The 27,807-nt window shown below is 33.3% G+C and overlaps 1 protein-coding gene across 1 annotated transcript in view; it reads left to right on the forward strand.

Moving 5' to 3' along the window:
* The first annotated feature begins 264 nt into the window (after positions 1-264).
* Positions 265-27,807, forward strand: part of LOC129001553 (pre-mRNA splicing regulator USH1G-like) — a 38,704-nt gene continuing 11,161 nt past the window's right edge. The window contains exons 1-8 of the mRNA XM_054428879.1: positions 265-455; positions 10,231-10,374; positions 18,318-18,465; positions 19,311-19,387; positions 22,279-22,455; positions 23,718-23,883; positions 24,558-24,642; positions 25,515-25,665. Coding sequence (XP_054284854.1) covers positions 433-455; positions 10,231-10,374; positions 18,318-18,465; positions 19,311-19,387; positions 22,279-22,455; positions 23,718-23,883; positions 24,558-24,642; positions 25,515-25,665 — 971 coding nt within the window. The 5' untranslated portion in view covers positions 265-432. The remainder of the gene's footprint in view (positions 456-10,230; positions 10,375-18,317; positions 18,466-19,310; positions 19,388-22,278; positions 22,456-23,717; positions 23,884-24,557; positions 24,643-25,514; positions 25,666-27,807) is intronic.

Genomic DNA, 27,807 nt, shown 5'->3' on the forward strand with positions numbered 1-27,807 from the left:
ACTGTTATATAGTCAATGGTTCAGTACTTCGTGTTCAGTTCAGTTCCAGTTGCCTCCATGTGACTATTCAATTCAATCCAATTCTCTTTTGCCTGAAAGAGGGAGGCTCTTCTTCACCAATCGGCAATCAGTATTCAGTAATCACCATCACTTGCTCTTGCTCCTTGCTTGCTTCCCTTGCCTTCTGCTTCACTGCTTGTATTGCGTTGCATTTGCATTGCATTTTGCTTTGCGTTTGCATTGTTGTTTGTTTTGTTTGGTTTGGTTACGTTGTGGTTGTGTCAGTGTGTCTAGTAGGTCTAGTAAGTTGGTTAAACTCAGTGTTTAGTATGAAATTTAATTTAGCCTAACAAATGTGAAGTGACCAGTTTAAACTTGTGTTGGATGTGAAGTTTTCATTAACAACTTATGTAGGCCTAGCCTATTTAGAACATGACAACTACCAGATTTCATAAGTAAGTAAGCCTAGGCAAGTTTTTCTCTGATTACATATATAGTAGGCCTTACAGTAGGCCTGGCTGCACTTTACTTTAGGTCCTACACTCATTCGAATGAAAATATTGATCAATATATCGATTGTTCGATTGTTTCATTCAAGAATCAATATTTTATTCCATTAGACATGTACATGCATTTGGATACATCAATAAAGTTGAATACATGCTGCAAAACACAAGTCAAAGATAAATTACAGTACATAGCCTAACAAATAAGGCATAAACAAAAAAATCAAATAGATACAAAGGTCATTTAGATGGCACAGTGAAGACTACGGTATACTTACAGAAAAAAATAGATACAAGATATAATTTTGATATTCATGCTCGAAATATCAAGGGATGAGAAGTACTTTTTTATATTTCCTTCAAACATACGCAGACTTTTCAAAATTGTAAACATGGATTCAACGACAAGTTATATGTTGAAGAATCTTGTAATTGCCGTTCACATTCATTAATATAATCAGTTTTGTTTAAAATAACTATGCTGTTTCCTTTCTCAGCAGGAAGTACTGCAATATTTTTGCTATTCTGTAAGGATCTGATCGCTTTGAACTCTTGATTTGTAAGTTTTTTGTTTTTGGGTAACTGTCGGGAAATGAAGGATCTGATAAATTTGATGTTACTACATTGATAAATTGTTCGATTGGATGATCAGGAGGTAATTGATCAGGTTCCCAAGAATGTTCCTTTGAATTTCAATAAGGATGGAGGCAATTTACTGTCTAAAGCGGTAGAATTTTGTTCATAATAATATTTTTTCCGTATTTTTTGGACAAATTCTAAAGAGACGGATACTAAATTTGTGGTTGAATCTTGGTGTCTGTTTTACTCAGAGCTTGAATGTGTTCTTTGGATCTAGATTTAAAAGAACGTCCTGTCTGACCGATATAGAAGTGTTCACAATCAGTGCAGTTAATTTTGTGGGTACTGTATGCCAGATTTGTTGTACCGTAGATATCTTGATGTTCTTTATTTGTAATAATGTTATATAAAAGTGTGATTTCTTGTTTTAAAGCCAATTTTGTATTCAGAATTTTGAAAAGTTTTTCTTGTAGTCCTGTTAAGAGTTGTATTGAATAGGATACTAATGAATTTTTCTTTCTTCTTTCTTTATTTGTTGTGTTCTTGATTTAGATTATTTCTTTTGATGTTTTTAATTACCAAATATATATTGTAGATGATGTTTTTCAAGCTAAGAATTTAATTTTGTTAAATCCTATTTTGTAATTTTCCTTTTTCATTAGAATGTCCAAAGACGATTTAGCATGGATCTGAGAGGGGGAACTTTTGAGTTTCGCGACATCAGCTCGATTGATTAAACGCGGAATTAAACATATAGGCCTAGTTTCACGGTTGTGAGTTTAATCAGAACACATCAAATTATAAAAACCTAGAATGTACGGCCCGGATTTTTACCCCCGGAATTTTACCCCATGGCCAGATATAAATTAGTGAGGATGATTAATTATCGTCATTCAGTTTTAATTTAATGGTAAACATTTTATTATTAAGTAGCCTAGGCCTATCTTAATTTATATCTTAACATTAGGCCTAACTAATCGAACAGGGTTTTAATATTAACTAGTGTACATAATCGAGCATTTGCAAAGAAGTACAGGAGTTATTTATAAACAAATAACTTGTTTAAAAACTAATAACAGTCATAATTTCTGATGATTTTAAAAGAGTCAACTAAAATATTATTAACAAAAGGAAATGCTCACAATTTACATGACAGTCCTATTCCAGTTTAAAGGGTTAATTTTTAACAATCAATCTGCACATGTACGGGAAAAGGTAAGCTTACAATTTAAGTCAGCGTAAAAAGGCTGTCAGCTTTTATAATGTACCGTACCTAAGTTATTTAGCCAATTTGTACACAATAAGGTGTAGGCTACTCTCTCTAATTATTTACCTAAAAAGAAAGTTTCCTGCACAACTTCACGTTACGCTCTTTCCAATGACACCAAAAACATGTCAATCGGTTCAGTAGTTTCGGAGGAGTAATTGTCACAAAAATCGTGCTTGCGTATTAAATAAGTACTAGTTGCTCTACCTGTGCTTCGCTACGGGGTGAGAATACAGAAAAGAATAATTCGGTTTTACTTTGAGATACTATAATATACTATATAAGAAACAGTTACAACACACTTACCAGGAAACATATAGGCAAAGGCTCAATCTTGCTTATTGATTATTCAAATGAAGATCTCTCAATGTATTACAATACTATCATTTTATATAGTTGTAATGGGTCAAAATTATAGAGGGGTTGAGTTTTTGTATTTATTATTTAATTATCAGTAGGCCTATTCCTTACCTGGTTGGTGATAGTGGTAAACCTATCATGGTAAGGTAAATAGGCTGTTTTAGGCCTATCCTAGGGTTGAAGTAGGGATAACCTCACTTTTGGCAAAATCACTAAAGACACTATTTTTGAGATTCACAAGACACAGTATTGCATCGTTGTGTACAAAACGAGTGATAAACCGTTTCGGTGTAACCCCCATGCCTAATATACACCTTTTGGAAGTACGGTCAAAGTTGTTGGTTAGGCTAGGGTGGTGAACCGCGATCACCAATACAATATCACTACATAACATGCATACACTTTGTCGCACACTAAGCTACACGTCACGGGTGGAAATTATACTTTTTGTTTAAACCAGAGACGATATTAAAGTTCCGCAGTTTCACAGTCGGCGCAGGTAAATAGCAACAGTATGAGTAGCAACAGTATGCTAAAGTATAATTCATTAACCACATGGCACCAAGAAACAATTCTCCTTGTAAACAAATTAAATTAAATAGCAGAACAGCATTTCTGACAACAGCTGGAGTTTCATAACAATGTTTGTTTCCCATGTTAATCTTATGGAGAAATACGAAACTTTAAAGGGCCCCAGGGCCTCATTCTTTAATTATTTAACTAAAAAGAAAGTTTCCTGCACAACTTCACGTTACGCTCTTTCCAATGACACCAAAATCATGCCAATCGGTTCAGTAGTTTCGGAGGAGTAATTGTCACAAAAAACTTACTTGCGTATTAAATAAGTATAGATAGATTTTGAGATTCGAGTGTCAGGATTCGATCTTTGAAGCCAACTGTTGGTTAATATGATCAAAATAAAACAGCGAATTCTGTTTACTTAGTTGAGATTACAAAATAAATAAATAAAGATAGGCTACTAAATAATGAAATGTTTACAATTAATTAAAAACAGAAATAATAAAATCAATCATTCAATTTCTAAAATCAGCCAGGGGGTAAAATTCCGGGGGGTAAAATTCCGGGGGTAAAATTCCGGGGGTAAAAATCCGGCCCGTACATCTTCAGTTGCCTAAACGCTAGTTATATGGACAGGGGGTAAAATTCCGGCTTTTATCGCTAATCTAATTAATCACGCTCTGACTATTTTCATTAGACTTCCAAATCCGCGGGGGTAAAATTCCGGCCGCGAACAAACTTTTGGCCACTCAGGTTACTACGTCATAGTGACGTCAGCTTTGCCCAGGGTGTAAAATTCCAGGGGGATAAAATCCCGGCGACCCTCTGAGAGCAGATAGTTTGTATTTCCAAGGATGGTTAGAATTTGATGGTATCATTAGGTCTGATTGAGTTTGTATTCTGTAAATTTTGAAATCATGTTTGTTTATGTTTTTGAAATAGTTAGTTCGAGATAGTTTATTTCATAATCGTTAATTTCTTGGGTAAATTTTATTTTCTTGGACAATGTGTTCAAATATTTAAAAAAATCTTTACTTTCCTCTTCATTTCCTTCAAAAAGGCATTACATCATCAACATATCTGTAGGCCTACAAATATTTATTTTTTTGAATGAAATGGATTTTAATCATTGTTAATTTTGTTTTCTTCTAAATTATGTATATATCAGCTATCAAACCAGATAAAGGTGACCCCATTGCCAAACTTTCACTTTGTTTGAAGAATTTTCGATTAAATGTAAAATAATTTTGGTTTAGCTGCGTGTTTTTGTCAGTTTTGTGATTTCTTGAATTTCTTGTTCGGAAAGGATGTTGCGCTTTTCTAAATCATGTTTTAATATCTTCAAAGTTTCTTTTGGGGGAATGTTGGTATACATGTCCTTGATGTCAAAAGATAAATTTTGAATGTGTAGGTAGCCTATTTAATGATTTTTTGCTTTGTTTACAAGTTCAATGTTATATATATATATATATATATATATATATATATATATATATCTATATAAATATATATAACAATTTGAACAAATGGTGTTTTTGGCCTCTGGGGACATCAAAATGAAAAAGTAAATCGGTCTCGGGCCTAGGTCTTACCGTGCCACCTCCTACTTCCCTAGGTCTATAGGGAAATTTGCTACAAAAATCATTGCATTTTAAAAGTTGATATATTAGTTTATGGTAGTAATAGCTTATTCCCTATAGACCTATGGTAAATATGGTACAATTAAGTTAAAATCTTTTGAGGAGTTTGCATAACTTACACCCTATAATTCATTTAACATAGGCCTAGGGCACAATTATAACACTAGATTTCATACAGGTTTTCAATATACACAGATTAAATCTTTTGGAAAGGACACCTTCTTATATGGGTAAAAGAAGGATGAGTGGCGCGATCTTGTAGTCTTCTTAGTGACTAAGGTCGACATTTCTTAGACACAGCTGTTAATTAATAGCCCATACAGCTAATGGCAACTAAGGGACCTACATAGTGGAATCCGAACCACATTTTTGCCTTGGTAATTACGAATTGGTCTAATTATCATTATAGTACTGCGGATAGTCGTAGTACTCACTAGTGCGGACGTTAATTACAAATCAATAAGGATTAGTATCTTTTAAAGAAAAAATTGTTGAATTTTTGTTGGAAAAGAATTATTATAGGCCTAGTATAGATCAGTTTCTCGAAGACAAATCAATGTGAATTGTTTATTTTGTTACTATGTATTTATTTTACCTATAAGCTAGTTTATTTTAGTATAGTTTGACAATGTCAACTGTTTTGTCTGGCTGTGCCAGAGCATTTAAAGAAACGTTATGTGACAATAAAGATGACTTTGACTTTAGGTATATTTTTCCCTGGTAAAAATATGTGGGTCACAAACTTATAGTTTCGTAATTTCTGTATCTGCTATTTAAAAACCCCACACTTGCGACAGATAGTAGGTTACACTGTCAATATCCCATTGTATTTGTGACATATGTACTGTACTTATTTTGCCTCTGAAAATTAACTGGAATAGGAAAAAGACCAAAAACAAATCTTAAACAAAATGACTAGGCCTAATAGAATGTCAGTATGAGTAAAATCAAAACCCTAATGGAACAGTACAAAATTGCTGGATGGAGGTGTCTGCATTGTTTGACAACGATGACAACCAACTAGAGTGTGACCAATCAAAAGTGACTGGGCTGTCTCACTGACAAATGTCAAATTTCCTCATGAGTTTGACCTTTTTTAAAAGAGTTTTTTTTTCTCCAAATTGGCTTTTTCTATAATATATATAGGTACTCAGCAAAATAGAGTTCTGCATATTGTGACTTTTTTAGTTAATTTAAGTCAGTAATAAAATTATAGGCCTAACATTTAAATTGAATATAGGCCTACTGATCAGTAAAATATGTCTTAATCTTTTCTGTGACACTGGTGAGTTTTAGGGTTAACTCCATTTATTTCTGAATTGTTCAAATAATCCAGCAATTTGTTTCTTAGTTTAGTTTAGTTCTTAGTAATACCTTATGTTATTTAAATAAGGTGAATATGAAATATAGGGCAACGTGAGTACTTCCCTAGATGCTATGAAATGTCCCCATAAGCCACCTCGGTCCATTGTTGTTGTTTATATAATTTTCTCCTATATGACTATGACAAGTTGTCTATGTTTTCTCCCTCGGGTTCTCATTAGCCACACTCTGTATACTCGGGTAATTGCGGTTAAATTGTTAACGATAGTCACAAGATCGCCTGTTAGTCACGGTTTGTGTGGTCCGCTGAACGTTGTAGATTTAGCTCATACGAGAAGTTAAACCCAAAACAATCCCTAAAACTGTTTGTAGTGTGTGAGTGTTGTATCTCTATGCTTCAAATGCTATGCATTTAATTATTTAATCATATGTTATTTTCAAAAATGTGATTAAATTGATGTAAATAAACTAGTGACAAAATAAGGCTCATTTTTCATCCTACTTATTAAACTATTTATTTCAAATATAAACTTACAATACACAACAGTGAGTATATACAAAAATGTGTTATGTGGTACGTACAAAAAATTATATCAGTTTAAAACCAAACAGTTCATGTTTGTTAATTGTGTCTTCTATTTGACGAGTTTGCAATGTATTAAGGTTATTCTTAATCAAACTTTGTTTAGAAATGCTATGCCCTAATATTCATTGACTTTTTCATACAATATCAAGACATTTGATAGTCACAAATTATTTATAGACTACATAAAATAAAATGTTAGACAGCTAATTTTCAGAGGAAAAGAACCAACTTGAACTTAGTGTCTTGAACATAGAATTTTATACAGTAACAGAGTAAATTGGAATGTCAAAACTTAAATACCCTAACCTTACAAAACGTTTAAGGACTAACAACAAATTGACTTTAAGGTTGTGTCATTTAGATTCTTTTAACTTTTGCCTTCCGTCAAACCACGCAAGCCATCCCTCATTTGGGTTAATTGAGTTAGTTGAAATAATAATAAAGATAGAGCTACAAATCTTGGTACAAGGTTACTTGGCATTAAAATAATTTAAAACTCATTATTCAGTGATACGCTACCTCCTCAAGAGGACAGACCGCTTGGAGTCACAAGAAAATCTTAAGCATAGGTTGATATGCACATCACATCAAAGTTCTTTAGCCTACTAGTAAAATACAATGCTGCAAATTTGAGCTATAAAAACAACTGGGTAAAAAATGTCACAAGATGATATCTTATAAATAGAAACTCCAATCACTATTTATCACCATTCACCTTCTTTTATACGTGCAGTATTTACCATATTTTGAGTTAAGAGTATGAAGTGTAAATATGTGTTTCAAGTGCTATTATTAGTTGTATTCTCATTTACTTTCCGTGAATATTATTTAGCACTGGTTTTGGAAAGATAGGAGTTATAAGTCACAACTGTTGGGCACCACAAATTCTAGTGTCTCGGTGACAATAGGCAGCGGGAAAGTGTGAAGAACGATACAATTTTATTATTTAACTGCGATCTGGGGAAAGTGGGAAGATCGGAGGGCTAATGTGGGAAAAGAAAGGGGGCAATTACCTGCCTGCAGACAATGGTGCTGTGACCTTGATATGGGTGTGGCAGAGCGGTGGTGTGGTTAATTATCTGATAAACACAAACCCGTGACAAAATTATGATGGATCCCGAGGGTGATAAAAGTTATAAAACCGTTTTTCAATTCTTTTATTTTATTTTATTCTCATTACTAAGAGAATAAGATTTTTTTTTAAGATCTGTTAATCAATTGTTACTTACATCAAGGACTTAAGACGTGTTTTCTTAACAAATATTTGAATATAATATGTATTTAATGCAATTCATTTAGGTAGTGTTACTGTGTGTAAAGGTTTGATGAAATATTTTCAAAACATTTTGGGGTTAGTTTTTGTCATTAACTTACATCTTTTAATTCATGAACTTGGAACTAAAGTTAGTTTTTCCTACAGTCACCCGACAAAGTGGACTTCCTTGCACAGATTATAGTAGAAAGCATTACTTTGGCGTACGGTTTTTACTTTGGCGCACACTAGTATTCAAACCAAACAACCCAAAACAGCGTGCTTTTATTATGCACGTAATTCGAGTTCACATAAAAATAAGTTGGCAAAACTTAAAGATACTACGACTACGATCAGCTGGTGCAGCGTTTCTCATTTTGTTCAATGTTTTGATTTAACCTAACCTAAAAATGTGTTGTACAGTGTTTGAAAGACTAATTATTTACGGTATATGATTTACAGTAACTGTAGGAAAAGTATAATGAGTAACACGAGTGCAAACTGCCTTTGCTGCACTCGAGAAACTTTCCACACTCGCCTACAGCTCGTGCCTTTTAACTTTTCTCTTGTGTGCAGCAAAGTGCCATTTTGCCCACTAGTTACACTGAATCTGTAAAACAAAACAATGGCAACAAAAATAGAAGTGTTTACTTTAGTGAAACAGTTGTTTTGTAAAAACACCTGTTTAATACTTCCACTATTACAAATGTAAACTTTGATAACAATATTTGAGAATGTGTAGAGACAATTTTTAAAAATCAATCTTTTTAACCCCCGCCACAGCAAACCTGCAGACTAAGCGAATTTCAACTTGTCTTATTAAATTTTTACTAAAATATTTCCATAAATAAAATATTTATTCCCAATTTAAATAACATCATTAGATTTAACGAGTGCTTAGGTTTTCTGCTACGGGGAAGGTAAAAATTGATTTTGAGCATGTGTCAATAGTATAGGATGAAATAAATAAATTTGCCAAATTTTATCAACATATATCCATAAACAAGTAAACTGCAACAGTTTTCATTATCTCCATAAGAATAACATGGTAGTAATTTAAATAACACTTTTTATGTTCTCCGTAACTGTTAGGCATACAAGAGCGCTTCAATTCACTAAATTATTTCTTTTTTTAAGCTACCGGTAGCTACAAAATGGTTAAGAAATTGCAAAATCTTTGGTTTATAGAGTCAAAAATGGGAAAAAACCCATTTTTACCCCATAAAACCCCCATAAACCTCCGTTCCCATGGTCCGATCATGCTGGTTCGCAAACTCGTTCGAATAAATGTAGGTTTATACCGAATTTCATCAAAATCGAATAATTTTTGCTCGAGTTATTGTGCTAAAGGACATATATATATACAAATTTGAACGGATTGTGTTTTTGGCTTCTAGGGACCTCAAAACAAACTTATTCTGTTTATGGGAAATTTGCTAAAAATCAAAATAATTTATAGTATTGGTTAACCCAGAGCCTTTGCAAAGTACTGTAGGCAGTTCCAATGACTACAAACCCTTTAAAATTGAAATGCTTATTGAGAAATGTCAGACTGGAATTTTTCCACCAAAATGAGCTTTGCGTGGCCGCCGCTACGATCGCTGGTGCGGCAGCCGCACTACTCTATCTCTCTCTTTCTCTATGCAAATTCTCTGTCTCATTCTCTCTCACTCACTCAGCTGACTTGGCCGCACGCTCGTGATAGTCTGGTGATAGTCTACCAAGCGGCTGCTGCAGGAACTATCGAAAATTCAAATATTTCCAGACTGAATGTTTTACAATGGCATTGTGCTTCTTAAAGGGTTTCTATTCATTGGTAGTTCTAAGCTTGTACAATTCTAAACTACAGTTTTAAGCTGTTTATGTAAAGTTACGCTCACATAATAGGCTAATTAGTTATAAAAGTGAATATTTGTTAATGTTATTCATGACATCTGATAGATCAATCTTTGGGACTGAAGGGTCAAATTAATTATTACATATATAAATTAATGATATATGGCAATACGTTATACTAAATTTACATATCCTATCTAATCGTGGCCGTCCTATTAATGTCTAAACATTAAATATTTTTAGTTAATGATAGAGGCTATTCACATTTGTCAAACTAATGGGTGAAGATCAAGTGTGTTGTGAATAATAAGCGTTGTACTTATTCTGTTTCATTAATTAACATATTCTCTTTGTTGCTCCAGAGCCGCCCAGGATGGGATGCTGGACATCCTGAGGGAGGCCACCAAGCGAGACTGCAACTTGAAGGATGAGGACGGAATGACCCCGACACTCTGGGCAGCCTTTCACGGTCATCTGGACGTCCTGCGGCTGCTAGTGGGGCGTGGGTGAGTGACTTAGCTTCCTTATGTTTATAACAATATTTACTTCTAACTTACAAAAATTTTAAAGTGTACCTAGTCGGTTCTAAGAGATCATATTTAAATCAGCCACTCGTAGAATAAGCTAGTTAAGTAAACTAGAAAATGTGGATTAATACAAAAGATGGCTCATCTGCAGTTAATAAAAAAAATTTAAATTTATTAGGGATAGTCAAAAGGCAACCAAACAGCCGTTAATAGTGGGAGGTATTGTCATAGTAGGCCTATATGCTAAAGGTTTTGCCACACCAACTCTAAACTACACATTAGTTAAACTCTCACACATAAACATTGTTATATTAGTTGTTCTGAGTTGCACTGTGGTTTATTAAGCTTTGTGAAGGGAATCTTTTTATTGTCTTTAAGAAAAATTTTAGTTGGTACATAGCACTAAAAAGTGTTTTGCTTCAATTTTTTCTACCCCAAATTAATTGGGATATGTCACATACATAAGATGTAAATGCCCAGTGCAAACATTAATTTACATTGCTTTGCTTATTATTCTGTAAATTTTAATTGACAGATATCAAAACTCTTTAAAGTAATAATTTAAAACATCAACTGCCACATTATACCTGTACAAGTTAGATTTATCACAAGTCTATGTTCATTTTCTCTGTCATTGTGCAACGTGTTCTCATAGTAAACAATCTGCTCTGCCATTATCCCAGTCTGTAATAGAAAATGAGAAAGCCTGAGTTTAAATCAGCTGATTAAAACTTGTTGTGACCAAGGCTTGTACGGTAGTCCATTATAGTCCAGTAAGGGGCTGGAGTTATGGTAGTGAAAGTGGCAACAGCTGATTATATGACATCAGCTGATGGATGGATGGATGTCGCGTATCTGTGACTAATGGCATAGTTGGCACCCCTGCAGACTGGGGCTTCCTGTTCCGTTATGGTATACTGTAATTCACTTGGGTATCCTGTATGATTTTCCTCGGTGTTTTTTGCAGTATAAAATTAGGTTACTGTTTGGTTTAGTGAAAATTATCTGGGAGAGAATAACAATGATTGACTTAAGTGTCTTTAAAATTAACTTTTCCGTATGAATGACTCAATTGGGTTTAAATCATCTTTTCAAAATGTCTTAGCATTGCAATATTAACTTATGAATGAATAATGAATGTATAATGTGTGAATGTGTAATGTGTATGTGTGTAATGACTTAATTAATGAATGTATATAGGTTATTTTATATACTGTATATTTTGTTAAAGATAAGTTTTTAATGACCAAACTTTCTAGTGGTGTGCTTAAGGACTGAGAAGTGTAACGCTCCTTTCACACTATATGATTTCGCTCGTGCGGTTATTAATTGTATTTGTTGTCGACCAATGGAGCTTTTGGCCCCTTTCACACTACACGACTTTTTAGTCGTACGGGAGCCCTCCCCAAGTGCAGTTTCTTGTTATAGTTTTCAGATATTTTGTTTTTACAGTGTAGTTGTTTAATTATTGAATTACCTGTGCATACTGTATTATATTATTCAGTTTTTGTTATCAATTACAGTTTGGTTTATATAGGTAGTTAAAATAATGGATTTGATTGACCCTGAAGCTTTCCTTCGTCATTTCTCAGGTCTTGAAATAATGTTTTAAACATTCCCACTTCCTCACGTCTCAAATTTATTGGATGCACCCAGTGGACACGGTCGCGTTTATTTATTTTTCTCCGCCGGTAAATTATCAAAGCAGCAATAATTTGCTCGCGATCCATACTACTTAACACTTTCCACTGAAGTGTCAATGAACTCTGTTCTGCTGGAGTAGGGGTTAAGATTTAATCGTACGATTACAAATCGTATAGTGTGAAAGCAAAAGACCCACGATTATCTGCCCGTTCGATTAACACTTGTACGAGCGAAATCGTATAGTGTGAAAGGAGCGTAAAAAGTGAATTTTGCACAGCTTTAAAAATCCAAATGATTTAGTATGTTCATTACAATATTACACTTATAACAATTAAGCATTTTTGTATGCTTAATGGTTTCTGATATACTTCCAAAAACTGCACATTTTAAATTCCCTTGTTATACTAATGGAGAAAAGGTAAACTGTTGTAGTTTGTTTGTTTGTAGATATATTTAGAAACAATTTAGCAAATTTATTTATTTTATACTTACTATTACCATTTTAGTAAAAACACACTTTATAACCTAAAAACATACCTTCCCTGTAGCAGCATACCTAAGTACTTCAATAGACGGTATTCATTCCCATAATACTAGACATACAAGAACAATTTAAATTCAACCCAGCATAGGCTTAGTTATTTTAATAAAATAATTAATAAATAAAAAAACTTAATTTTTTTTTAAGCAAGGTACCCCTTGTGACATATCAAATGAAAGAGCATGAAAAAAGAAATTTTTTGGCGAAAAAAAATTTTAAATCGGCTCATGAATTTGTGAGATAATCCCCCCCCCCCCTTTTCCCCTACCCATAACTTGTTTTTTAATAGCAAGGTACCCGCCCTTGTGACATATCAAATGAAAAATAAATTTCACCAAACATTTTCTTTTTTCATGCTCTTTCATTTGATATGTCACAAGGGGTACCTTGCTATTAAAAAAAATTAAGTTCCGGGGAAGGGGGGGGGAATATCTCACAAATTTATGAACCAATTTTCAATTTTTTTTCATCAAACATTTTTTTTTTCATGCTCTTTCATTTGATATGTCACAAGGGGTACCTTGCTATTTAAAAAAAATAAGTTGGGGGGAAAGGGGGGGAATGTGAATGTAACGTTGAATTCAAAACAATTGGGCCCCCTACGTCAATAGATGATTCCTGCAAACTGCATATTTCTATCTATTGCGGTTTTTACATAAATAAAGATGCAAGTTTAAAAAAAAACACCCTGTATTAATAGGCAAGCATGTTTCTTTAAAACCTTTTTTCTCAGCTCGTGTGCATCGTAGGGAAAATCTACATACACTGTTAGAGATATATTTTTCTGTGTGCAGAATCCCTTTATAAATTAAAATAGGCTCAAAAATAAGCACAAAAAATGAATCCAAAATTAACATGGGTCTTATGGGGTTGCCATGCTGGTGACGAAATAACAATGGAATGTAAACATAAAATCAAAACAAATGGAAGCAATTCCAATCACATGTTTTATTTACAGCTTGGGGTGAAAATGGAGAAGCCTGTACCATTGTCTTACAACTAGACATTCCATCCCCATGTTAAAGTTGTCACCAGTTTTAAAAATTAAATTAGATTGCTGCAGCAGGGCTGTTTTATCATTTAGTTTTTTAGTAAGAAACACAATTTATGAATTAGTCAGTCAAATAATAAAGAGCTAAACAATTCTTAACTTAAAGATTAGGTTGATCTAAGGGAAACGCGTCTATTTAAATCACTAAATTGAAAATAAAGAGACTGTAGAGGGCTGGGATGAGTTGAGGAAACAAAACCAATGTGATATGATGTGTGGAGTGGAGCCACAAAGATAACACATCTGCCATTGACCTCAGATGTTCACGGTCTGCTGAACTCACACATGTAGGTAGACCTTCCTGTCCAGGTGGTGAGTGAATGACAATAGAGGTGGGAGGAGGGGGGGGGGGGTGAAATACCATTAATTTATCTATTGCTGGGGAAATTTCACACATTTCAACAATAGCACAATGTTACGTTAGATTAATATTGTTTTTTTAAATTAGCCATACACAAATAATTTGTTGCATTAGGGTAGAGTGTAACAATTAACAAACAGTAACTGAATTAGTAGGTAAATAAAAACAGTGTTAATCAAAGTGATAAGATTGCAACACATTTTTTAAATAAGGTAAATGCAAGACACATGTAAAGGATGACAAGTTATATTAGAGATAACTTCTTGATCGGCATCGTGTTATTAAATTACCTGAAAGTACAAAAATATGACAAAAAACACTGTTATTTTAAAATACACACAAAAATCATTCTTTCATTTCAAAAACTTAAAAAAGTTTTGTCAACTTGTCGTTCAAACAAAATAACTACTTAGTAGTTCAGAATAACTTCCAGAGTAACTCAGAGCTTTTGACGACACTCCTGTCTTTGTACGTTGTACTATGTAAGATGTTATGAGTGAATAAAGAATTTGAATTTTGAATAAGAGAGTCATCCAAAGTAATTAGACCTCTCTCGTTATTCTGTGCTGCCGGTTAGCAAATCCAACACCCCTCACTACTAATATATTCTTCCCTATTGATATTCAGTTCCTTTGAGTTACACTTATAAGTGTACATTAGAACATCGATAATTCGGACGTCAATAGGGATTTTTCTCTAGCAAGAAATAACATGTTGTGCAGTCTTTGAAAACTAATTAAGGAAGTGACAACTTTCACATATAAATAGAATTTCTAGTTTTATTTATTGTCAAAATATTACCAATAAAACTCAAGTAAGCTTTAACGATTTGGTATTTTTAATGGCCATTAATGATGTTCTAAGTAACATTATAGATCTTGTACATCCTAGGTTCGGGTTTTTTTTAAACCTCTAATGATCGAAGTAGAAACAATAGCAGTGTCTCCCAACCAGGTGGTGCGATTCTCCCATCAGCTCCCTGCTACCGGTACAGCACGTCGCGGTGTGGTGGTGGCCATGGCGCGTAACATGCGTTGACTCACGGTCCGCTGCCCTCCCCAGCTGCCATTGACATTCATACAGAGGCCGTTCTTCAGTGATACTCAGGGATATTTTTGTAGAAAGGTTTTAAAAAAGTTATGTTTTACATTTTGTAAACATTGTTAATACTGAAGTTGTCGATGGAAGAGGACCAATATCAATATTGATTGGTAGAGAGATATAAATGAGTTAATGGGATTCTATTTTAGGTCGTGCAATCCCGGTTATATTTATATTTGAGCTTTTTCAGTCTCCTTTAAAATTTCAACGATAATTTACCAAGTAATAGTATATTTCGTACCTAGGGCCGAAAATGAGGTTTTGCCGGCTCGAGATAGTTTTTAAGTTCGAGACGAAGTCGAGAACTTAAATCGATCGAGAGCTGCAAAACCATTTCGGTCCGTGGTACGAACGCTATTTTTCACCACATTTTACCCTATTACCACTATTCACCACTATAATAATGCACACTGATAGTCAACTCAACTACAACTTTAAGGTTATGGGAAGAAATAATTTGAGGAATCAGCAAAAATAAAAATAAATAGTTGCTAGGCAACGGTGACAATAACACAATTCTATTGCAATGCTATGGATTTCGATTGTGTATTTAACATGCATTCATGTTTTAAGAAAGTAAGCGGACAGCTGATTTTGCGGCCCCGGCCTGTAAAAACCTGCTTGGTCCCCAAATTACGATGACAGCTGGCATGGCCAGCAAAACGTAACTTTCGGCCACCAATTAACGTATGTAATACAGCAAAAAACATCATAGTGTGGTGAAAAGTAATTTATACTGTACTTGCAGCTTTTGTAGAGTAGGTAAATAAAACATACTTAATGACACAAAGGCTATTCAAATTTGTTATTACAAAAAATGAATAGACCTATTTAGGAATATAAAAAAATGGGATTTAAGTCCATATTTTAGCCCCAGAACAGTATAAGAACTAAGCAAAAGTAGGCTTTAGTTAATGTCTATTTTAAACTAACTGCATAGGTTACTTAAATACTCTTAAAAACGGGACATATATTATTAATTCATATATTATTAATTTAATAAAATATATCTACAAAAAAGCAAACTACAACCATTTATTTATTCTCTATAAAAATAGGATGGGAATTTTAAATGTACAGTTTTTGAGCTTTTCTCTGTAATCATTTAGGGTACTGCAACACTTCAAAATACCAAATTATTTTTTTTTATAAAAATGGGAAAACCCTATTTTCACCCCACAAAATTCCATTACAATAGTTTGTTGGTCCATGAACTTGTTTGAATAAACGTAGGCTTAAACGTTTGTACTAAAATTACATCAAAATTGGACGGTTTTTACTCGAGTTGAACGGACAAATAATTATATAAATAAATATATTTATATGAACTAGAACAGATGGTGTTAGTTGGCCTCTGGGGGCCTCAAAACAAAATATAGAATTGGTCCAGGAGCTAGGTCTTACCACGGGACCTATGACAACAACTTATTTCCAATAGGAGAAATTCCCTAAATTATCTATAAAATGGGAAATTCCCCATATGAAAAAAATGCTAAATTCCGTATATGAGAAATTTGCTAAAATGAATGAGATTTATTTGCCACAGCCATTTATTTGAATTATGTTCATATTGCAAGAGAAGTAAAAAGATTCAATAAGGAATTATACTATTTAATTATGTTTTTCTCCGTGCCTTTTTGTGTAATTTCAAAACAATAGGCTAATAATATAGGCGTCGGTAACATTGATACACAGGATATTCCATAATCACACTCATGACTTCCTTCTCTATACAGGACAAGGCCAGAACTATGCATGATGTAGTCTACAGAACTATCATTTAAATAATTTATCCCGAGGTTGTGAATTAATTAGAACTGAGAATTTATCTGCGTAGAGTTTGATGTTCATATTTTTATGTAAGAGGATTTTACAATACAGTATACGTTCCAAATAAATGTAAACATTGAACTTATGAGAGAAAAAGTAGATGGTCCTAAAAAAATAGTCCCAGAAAATAAATATAAGATTATTAATTATTTCCGACAGTCTGTTCTATGACATTGATTTCATGTAATTTTTTTATTGGCAATTGTAATTTTTTATCCTGGATATTACAAAACAAGTGTCAAGATAACACCAAAACAACATGGGATTTAGATTTTTTTTTTATATTTTCTATGGGGATACTATACACAATATTCTGTTCGATACAACATATCAGTTAACTTACTGTTATAATTACTACAATTTAAAATAGCTTATTAACCAATTTAACGGTCCACCTCAACCCTTCCCGAGCGGCGGCTTTTGTTTGGGTAAAAACTTAATTTTGTTTTTTTCTACTTCTGTCTGTTGGTTAAAGTTGATTATGGACACATTTTTACCAAAACTATTTTTTAGAAGTTTTATGACCATGTTGCGACATCTAACGCTCGCTAAGGAATGCATTGAATGCCATATATATACGTCTAATGCTTGTAAATTTTGTTTAAGAAAAACTTTTTTTAATAAACTGTTAAAAAGGTTAATGAAATAAAAAGAATCATGATAAAAACAATATGACTTCTTTTTTATTATTTCTAAAAGACAAAACTTATTTATCTAATCATAATACAATAAACAATATTGATTTGGATCATTCAATAAACAATAGGCTACAACACATTCTAATGCATTGAATATATTCCATTAATCTTATCTTACTAGATTTACTTCACTCAAGAACAGGTTAAAAAGACTGTTTGCACAAAACAATAACATGAGGATGACTCAGCCGACCGGTTTTGTGAATAACAGATGTTACGAAATCAGTAATGCGTACCCACCAATCAGAAATTTACCATCAAAAATTAAAAAAAATATTGCAACAATAATATTGATTAATGGCCTAAGTAACTGTTAACGGCCAAGAAACAACTTTTAAGTACCTAAATGACATTTACATGTTTTGACGTATGTATGCATCGTATGCTTGTGACCTTCAGATTGAGTTACGTACATTTACGGCCAAAGCTCGCTATTGAATAGCGTCGTTGACTTATATATACGGCCAACGCTCAGGAAGGGTTAAGAGAGGTTTTAGTAAATCTAAAGTTTAAAGGGATTGCTATATTGTTTTGTACTATTCTGTTAATTTGGTTGATCATGCTACAATTTTCATAGTCTACCATTTGGAGTTCAGTTTGGCAAACTCAGTATAAGTACATTTCAAATGCATTTGAGCAGATAACATTAGATTATGTTAACTAATATAGTTTTCTCGACTCTGCTTCTTTTTGCAGAGGGGATCCAGAGAAGTGCAACTACCACTTTGGACAGAACGCACTCCATCTGTCAGCCAGTAAGGGACACCTCGCCTGTGTCACGTTCCTTGTGGGCTTTGATGTCAACCTGTGGGCTCTGGACTTGGATCTGCACACAGCTTTGCAGGTAAAACATCCCCAATCACCTGGCCCTCCTCATTGCATCACACAATTACGTCTTAGACCCAAATCAAATTCCAAACTCAAATGAAATTATATTGTTTTATACAAAACTAAGAGACAGGTACCGGGATATTACTAACACGGGCACACTGTTTCCTTTACAGACAACAGAAAACACAAGTGCCTGACACAAATCTCATTAAAGGATTAGTTTTGATTGAAAGAAATGTACAGCTTATTTTTTTAATTCCATTTGTACCTTTGTTACTGGCTTAGAGCATGATTTTCCAACAAGATCATTAAACACCCTGTAATTAATGACAGCTGTCCTGTTTTGAACTGTTATTAAGTTAGCAAACTTTTCTCAGAATCAAAAAGACAACTTGGTTGTAGATTACCTCTTTAGCCATTCAATTAACTACTTTCTAGTAGTCCTGATGAACTATCAAGAAATTTCAAAAAAATGTTGGTTAACATTAATATTGTCATGAGAAGATCCTGGTATGAAGATGAAACATAAAAAATATCAGACACAATTGTTTTAGAAATTGCTGTTAGACACTATACTTGATTATGACTGTCAAACATACCTCATAGTAATAACCATCACTACCGATAGCGCCTCAAAGCCCAACAACTTTATGCTATTTTATAATTAAATCTCTGTAATGTTTGACGCCTATTCTTTACTCAATGTTCAAGAATAAAGTATTCTGATTCTGATTCTGATTCATATGGGGTCCAACATTTAATTTTAAATGTGCTGTATCAGTTTATTATTTTACCCAAATTATCTTGAGGAGGATATAAATTGAGAAGGATTTTTGTAAATTTTTTTTGTGTTTCTAGGTTGCTGGACTCAATGGACGGAGAGATGTTGTTGAATTTCTGGACAAAACAATGGCGAAGCAAGAACTGCATAACAAGTAAGTTGATATAGCAATTATTATAGAAACCAATGTTGACAAAACATTCACTGGATACTCCCAAAACAAAAATAATATTAATATATAAAATCTTAAATAGAAAATTGAATATAACTATAGTTATTTGTGCAACTAGTGAGAAAAGTGAGCAATTGACTCACTCGAGAGAAACCCTTACTCACGAGCCGTAGGCGAGTGAGGAATGGTTTCTCGAGTGAGGCAATTGTACTTTGAACTCGAGTTGCACATTATACTTTTCCTACAGTTACCATAAAACAAATAAATTTGTGAAGAAACATAACCTATTTTTACACAGAAGTGAACTTTTAATATAATATTTAACGAGGTGTTAGCCCGTCCTACGTACGGGAATTCAGTAGTCAGAAAACCGTGTAGTACAATTCAGATCAGCTAGTTTACCCATATAAAGACAAAGTTTCTTGCAGTTTTAATGTGAAAAATCATCTTGTAAACAAATGTTGTGTGACCAAATATGTTTTTATTCCATCATAGGCCTATTCGATATGCATTTTAAATCCGATAATTTTACAAGAAAACAGCAATTCTGCAATTTTTACGGTGTGAAAAGCGTTGAAGTGAGATTTGCAGCCGATTCGCACAGACGCACACTGATTATAAGTAGCCTACAGTAGAGAGAGTAATTAAATAGTCAATTGAGAAGTGTATAGACCTAGTCAACGATACCACCTTCCACAGCATACCTGCCTCTTCCATTATTATCACCACAATACAACTACTATACACAATTTCTAGTAGGTCTGAATAGAAACGACCTATAATAAAACGATAATATCCAATAAAATTCACAATACACATAATTTAACTTTGGTGTCCTAACATTAAAACTAATCGTCACACCTATCCTTTATATAAATTTCACTGCATTAAAATTGCTAAATAAATGAGTGTAAACAAATAAAAGTAAAAACAATAACAGTTTGTTTTGAAACAGCTGTTTAGTTCAAATAACATTCATTTGAAAAAAAGAACTGGTCACATGTAGCAGGAATATAAAAAGTAAACACGCTAGTAAAGCTAATGACGTAATTGTCAATGTTTATTATCCATAATCAATCAATTATCAATTCATACCGTTATCAGTTCTATCCTTGATAATTACCCACCCTCATTGAATACATCGTGTACATCGTGATTTACCATATTAGTTAATTTAAACTACAATATTATATTCATCGTTTAAATAAAAGTGATGTTTTCACGTTTGGGGGTGCTGATATAGGCATCCCCAAACGTAACCACAACTGAACACGATTTCATAAAAGGATGGTTTGTCTAATTGCAGTATCCTAGGTCAATGTTGACGTTGTGTTCAATCTATGTCATCCATCTGTTTATCTTTGTATAAAACCCGGCTGAGGTTGTGGTGGTAATTTAAAATCGTGATTCCTGATTATTCTTGATCTTCTTTTTATGACATCAATATTTCCGGGCCTAATCCAAACAAAGTTAAAGCAGACAAACATTAAGTGTAAACAAAAAGCTACCATGAAGAATTAAAATATGTAAACATTGTTATTTTTCTATTCTTTCCTTGAAAAGTGGAGCAGTAAAATAATTTGCATTTATCCTTTTTTATGAATACTCGTGTACAGAGCCTCGATTTGTACTGTGTTTTAATTAATTTTGGTCTTAACTGTTTTAAACTGTGGTCTAATTATCTCTACTAATCTTACTTATTTCCTATAATCAATGAAAAAATAAGAGTAAATAAAATAAACTCATAGTTCCACAGTTTATATTTAACCAGCTGTTAGTTAAAACAAATTATTTTGCTCTAAAACAAATTAAAGATTACAAAGATTGCTTTAAAAAATAATTTGAACATCCTAGTATTTTACTATGTATATATAATTAATCTGTCATCCTCTTACAGAAGAATTGAACGTATCAACGATTAGCATTACACATAGTATAAATAAGTCAACCCTAAGTATGTCTTTTACATTTTTATCCAAATGCTGAATTTGTGACACAAAAGCTGAATGATTACAGCTGTTATGTTAAGCAAATTATTTTATGCCAAAAGCTAGTTTTAGAATCTTAGCGTCGGCTGCTAGACTTTTTAAAAATTAAAACTTAATTTCTAAAAAACCGGGACCCTAAACCAAAATTATGGCTTCGACATTCCCTAGTTCTTAAAATTATCTTTCTTTCAACACAAAAATCATGAAAATCTGTCGAGTGGTTGATTCAGAATCGTGAAATAAAAAATTAAAAATTAAAAAACACTGTTTCGTTTTAATATTATAGATGTGAAGTGACAAATACAACAGTACAACAGCTGACCAGCTGATTTACAGCCAGTGCTGCCAACGCATTTCGCGCGCATACGACGTTGCCTGCATGTTACGCGCTCACTATTTCGTGCCTTCACGTTGCAAATCTGGAGTGAGACAAAGTAATTAGAGTGAGACAATGTTAACATTGTCTCACTGATGAGCGAATTGGCCACTTTGCTTTCTCAAATCAGTGAGAGAACATGTACATTGTTAGGTAACTGTAGGAAAACTTATTTTGTTTGATGAGTTTGATGAGTGTATTAGTTGAGTTAGTTTTCTGTACTTTTGTTCGTGTGTGTTGGCTATTTGCTTCCAAGACCTTGTTCTGTACACTCTGTTTCTATCTAATACGTGCTTACTTTGATCTAAACAGTTTTCTGCAACTTTTTAAAATCATTGTCTCAGCTTATTTGGTTTAAAGTTAAGAGCCTATCTCTAAGCACTTTTAATAGAACTGTAAAATTAAGACACAAATTGAATTTTGTATTGGTTGTAGTTTCCTATTACTTTTTAAAATTATTGAATGAATGTTGTTTAGAAACTTATAAATAATGACTTTTTGTTGTTCAGGAAAGAAGTGAAAGTGAAAAAGGAGAAAGCAATGAAAGATGTGGAGAAAAATAGGAAGAAGTTCAACGAACGGATGAAAAAGGAGCAGGACAAGGAAGAAAAGAGATTGAAGAAAGTCGAGAAAGAAATTCTTGGTGGGGCAAAAGTTGAGATGGACATGCCCATCCCTACAGTGATGTAAGTGTTGGTTGATATTTTCTCTTCTCGGGGCTGGAATACAAGTAATAGTAAATGAAACAGGTCTTAATAAGCAAATATCTGATATACCAGTTGAAATTAAATTAAAACATGAAATGGATAATCAAAATTGTGCAGTATTGGTAGCAAATAAATTCAATAATTTGTTTATAAATGTTTTTGTTATGCTAACCAATTGGCAGATAAATTGAAAGCCATTCAGTTATTAATCAAAAATCATCCATGTAAAAAATTTTCATTTGTGAGTAGGTGGCTTAGTCGGTAACGTCACGGACTTCGGGCCCAACAAAGCGATGTCGTGGGTTTGGATCCTGGTCTCTGCCGCAAACATTTTATCAGTACAGTTCACCTTCGTACTGTACTGGCTCACTCCTTGCTTTGCTGGATCCAATCCTTGCATGGGCAGTTAGTCTATGTGGACGGGCAAATGCAAGGTTAAAAGAGGCCGCCAACCCCTTAAAAAAACTAAATAAATTTAGAAAGGTTTCAATTGATGAGTTAAGAAACTTTTTTGTATCTCTCAGTTACACTATCTCCTCAGGTTGGGATGAAATTCCTCTTTTTGTCATTAAAAGAGTTTTTAAATTTATCAAACATCCATTATGCCAGATGGTAAATCAGTCCCTTGAGAAGGCAGTTTTTCCTGATAAGCTTAAGTTTGCTGAGATTAAACCGCTGTTCAAAAAGGTCGATGCCCGCGATCCTTCTAACTACTGTCCCATTGATCTTTTTTCTTGTTTTTCAAAGATTTTTTTTTAAGAAAGCAATAATTAATAAATCATTCACAGTTTGGTTTATGCCCAGAACTCATTAACTGTATTGCAGAAGCCTTACTTAACTGCCTGGATATTACTTCTCTTATAATAAGTTTGTATTGATTGCTTTGTTTCCTTTGTATTTTATTATTTAGATTTATCAATGTACTGTAGTACCTATTAGACTTTATGACAAATCGCCTATCAAGAGAATTGATGTAATGTGATGATGTTAAATAAATAAAAAGATTCCAACACCAGCTCTCGTTGTTTTCAAACCATGATATATTTATACATAATGTTAATTTAGGAATGTTTTGTACCCCTTATTAATATGTATGAACAGAATTGTATCTCAAACAATCATACAGTTTTATTTACTTAACCCCGATTTCTCTAAGATTTCATTTTCCACACCTAGTTTGATATTTCGTATACAAGTTCTTTGAAGACGAGCATTTTGGAGTTAAGAATATATGATTTCAGAGTTCGCAAGCCAGTAAATGCAGAAGTAGGAGGACCTACATTTACACAGATCGTAGGAGGAACCATAAACAAAAAACCAACCGGAGCTGTGGGGGTAAAGAAAATCCTCGATAGGAAACTGAAAAATGGTACCCATAATCATCGTCCTTTCCAGACAGAAATAAAGGTAAGGTTAAGTTTTTTCTTTACAGATTTCTTTTTACACTAACTCTCTGAAAATTATGTCAAGTGACTGGGAATTTCTGGGTTAGATGTGTTGTGAAGTTAATATAAAATAGTATAATTAGTTAATTCATTGCTCTTATATAAGTTAAAGCAGTTACATGTTTAGCTCTATTAGTTATCGATAGGAGTATAAGTGCACAGATGAAAGAAGGACAGTAGTATATATTGGATTTTATGCTGAAGAATCTCTTCAGTGATGCAAGAACTAGTGACCGTGAAGGACCTCAGGCTTTCAAGATAATTACACATCTGCATATAATTGTTAGTCTTGACCAGGTCAAGGCATGGAAAAGACATCTACCCATAGTAAATTTTGTATTGATGAATATTAATTTAATGAATATTTAATTTAATTTTATTAATTTAATTTGAATATTAATTTAATTTGAATATTAATTTTTTTATTTGACCGGACACTCAATATTAATTAAATTACACAGGTATTTTACCAACAGTAAATGCTTATTCAGTAATCTCTCAATTTAAGCAATAACTTAGCTCTAGTCACTCAGTTTGAATTTGTTTTGGAGATTTAAAAGACAAAACCTCGGGTATTTGAGCCACACATCAATATTTTATGACTTGTGCAACTGATTATTGTTAATTTCTTTTCAGGGTGACAGTGACTCTGGAAGATCTGTTAGGGCTCGTCCCGACTCACAAATCATCTACGTTAACTCCTATGACACTCAAAATGGTGGTAAGTAATTTTTTGCAACTTTTATTTTTTGGGATTGTAAATGACTTTAAGATGAATTATTAAAACATTACATGTTTTATAAATACTAATCAGTGTCATTTAAATAAAATTTCAAGATACATTTTTGAATTGTCTGAATGTTGGGATAGCCATATTTTACAGAGAGATAACTAGTACATAATAAATATAATTCTTTTTAATTTAGTTTAATTGAGTAGATCAAGGGTCTCCAACCTTTTTTACTCAAGGGCCACATTGACAATTTTTGGAGGAAAGGCGGGCCACATTTCGGTGTAGAAGGGGAGCCCCCCTCAAAATAACCCACAAAGAGTAAGTTTTCTAATTAAGAGCTCATTGATGACGTTTTTACATTTCTTGCTGACTTTTTGTTGCTTTAACCTTTTGACTAGCTAAAATTCTGTACACTTTTGCGAACAATACTGTGACCAAACAAAATAATTGACCTACCTGACATAATTATTTATGGGTTTATAAACGTTGTTTCTCATATACTTTGTTATAAATAAATCACGATCACTGGATAGCATCACAGAAATTTTACTGACACCGCAAGAGATGTTCATAGTGCAGTCGCGATCGCGGGAGACAATCGCGGTATCGCCGAGACCGAAATACTCGTGAGTGTTGCCGCGATCGTGAATGACAAATCAATGGGACCACAATATTTACTTACGGATGTTGGCGTGATCGCGAATGCCGATTTACGTTAATACCAGACTCAGTAGGTTATACTTATATGCCAGTATGTGTGATTTAGACAACTTAAATTTTCTTTAAAAAAAAAGCTTTACATTCAGATTAACTTTGTTCACATTCTCCTAGTATAATAACCTATTATTTGTACTTGGCAGGAAAGCGAGGTCGCATTGCTGATGTGTTTGACACCAGAGGAGAGCTGGTTCGATCCTTGTCACAACCTGAGTATCTAAACACAGTAATCACGCATGAACAGGCCAGCATCTTTGACAGACCAGGCTTCGGCAGTGTGGCGTTTAGGCCAAGGTTGGTTACTTGTTATTTGTTTGCAACAATAGGCCTACAAAACTCTCATTGAAATAAAAAAATTTACATTAGAGAGTTAATTATCCTAAACAAACTTAAATAACATCTAAATTACTTTTTACATGTATATTTTACTGGTTTTGCCATCCAAACAGTTTCTCGATATGTGATGTAGAAATTGAAAAGGGACCTCTTGTCGGCTATGTAAAATTTTCAGTACAGCCGATATAAGTAATTAAGGCAAAAATATAAAAATTTGGTTTTTTTATCAATTGTATTGGTCTCATTTAACATAAAATAGGACAGTATTGGTTAAAATATCAAATTGAAGATGTAAAAGGTCGAAATAAATCATTTTGTTAACCTCTGCGCGGTCTGAGAAAAGGTACCTCTTGTCGCTCATGTTATTTCACCATAACGACAACAGGGCCCATTTCTAATAATCACTTTATAAAAAGACTTTAGTCCAAAAAAATTAATTGTCCTGCATTCTAGTGGAAATTTAGAAATCTACAACCAAGTTCAGTTTATGGAGAACAAAATATCTCACAAATTTTGCGGTCCCGACAAGAGGTACCTTTTTTTATGTTATGGAGAAATAACATAGGGCCGACAAGAGGTCCCTTTTCTGAAATGTGATTTTTACAACATGCTTCGATAAAACAATTATTTAAATTAGAGATGGGCCGATTCCTGAATTGGTCGATTCCGATACCGATTCCGATTCTACAACTTTGGTTTCGATTCTCGATTCCGCACTCGATACCGATACCTGTTAAAAATTCATTTAATAACACATATAACTTATGAACTTATGATAAAGCCTAACTTTATTTAATCTTTAAATACAATAAGATAACTGCATTGAATTTATTAAGGTTAGGCCTACATAGATTAGGTTAGCCAAAAAGGAAAAATAAGATAGGGCTATTTCAAAAAGACATGAATTTTAACATATTTTATTAAATTAATAATTAATTGATAATAATAATTAATTGAGCACAATCACCAATTTAGGTACCGGTAGGCCTAAAATGTTCACAGAGTTTTTTTTCCATAAGAATTCATAATTCGTACATCTAGGCCTAGGCCAACAATGAATGTTCCATATTGCTTGAGTTATAAACTCAAAGTCATCTTCAATATTGTCATCATCAATATCACTTAAATTACTTAAAGAATCATATAAAAAAGTCATGGAGTTCGTCACATCACTAGAACGGAGTCGGAGATCATATCCATTTTGAACAACTCAAACTCACTATGCACGCACAGAAAACAAAACAAACAACAAAAAACCAAAACATAGGTTAAACAAGTCATTTGCCATTTGCAAACTCGTGACAGCTGTTTCAGTTCAGTCATAGAGAAACAACATAAAAAAACCGATAAAAATACATCGCTAAATGGCTTTCTACAATAGTCACCATGAAGCCCTGAATTAGCTGAACAGTTCGTGGGGTCTCATATCTTATAATGTCATAGCTTATAATCGTGAATTTGTTCCATAGCGTATAATCAGTTATAAGCTATGCCACACTTTCACAAAAAATTATAAGCTATGCCACAATTTGGAGTTAGAAAATGTGAGTTAAACCATTGACTATATACACCTTATGTGTACTATATGTATATATTAAATGCTTGTACCATCTGGCAACATTGCCTTTGATCTGACAACATGGCGGCAACTAGAGTTCTGATAGGCCTAGTTGTCTTGTCTTGTCACTCACTGTTGTCAAATGAACACATATCGTACCCATTGCTACTCATTCTGAAATGCAATGGCAATCTATTTTGGATTATAAAACTATTACGAATGTGAGATAATGAACTTGGAATTATTTATATTAGCTGACTTCAGAGTATTTCAAATAAACTATGATGTGCCACTCTTTACAACCTTCAATGTCAGTTGAGTTTAGCATTATTAATTAACCTCACTTTTCAGAATCGGTATCGAGTACAATGAAGCAAAGTATCGAGTATCGGCGATTCTTCGATACCACTGGTATCGAAGGTATCGAGGTATCGAGAATCGGAATCGGCCCATCCCTAAATGTAAACTACCGTGAGTTAAGACAAGCCTTCAAAGAGGACATATAAGCTTTCTTTTGATACCAAAACCGTTTCTTAAATAAA

The sequence above is a fragment of the Macrosteles quadrilineatus genome, unplaced genomic scaffold (assembly GCF_028750875.1).
Source record: "Macrosteles quadrilineatus isolate MER2022 unplaced genomic scaffold, UCM_ALF_1.0 Scaffold_8__2_contigs__length_117827958, whole genome shotgun sequence".
NCBI lineage: Eukaryota > Metazoa > Arthropoda > Insecta > Hemiptera > Cicadellidae > Macrosteles > Macrosteles quadrilineatus.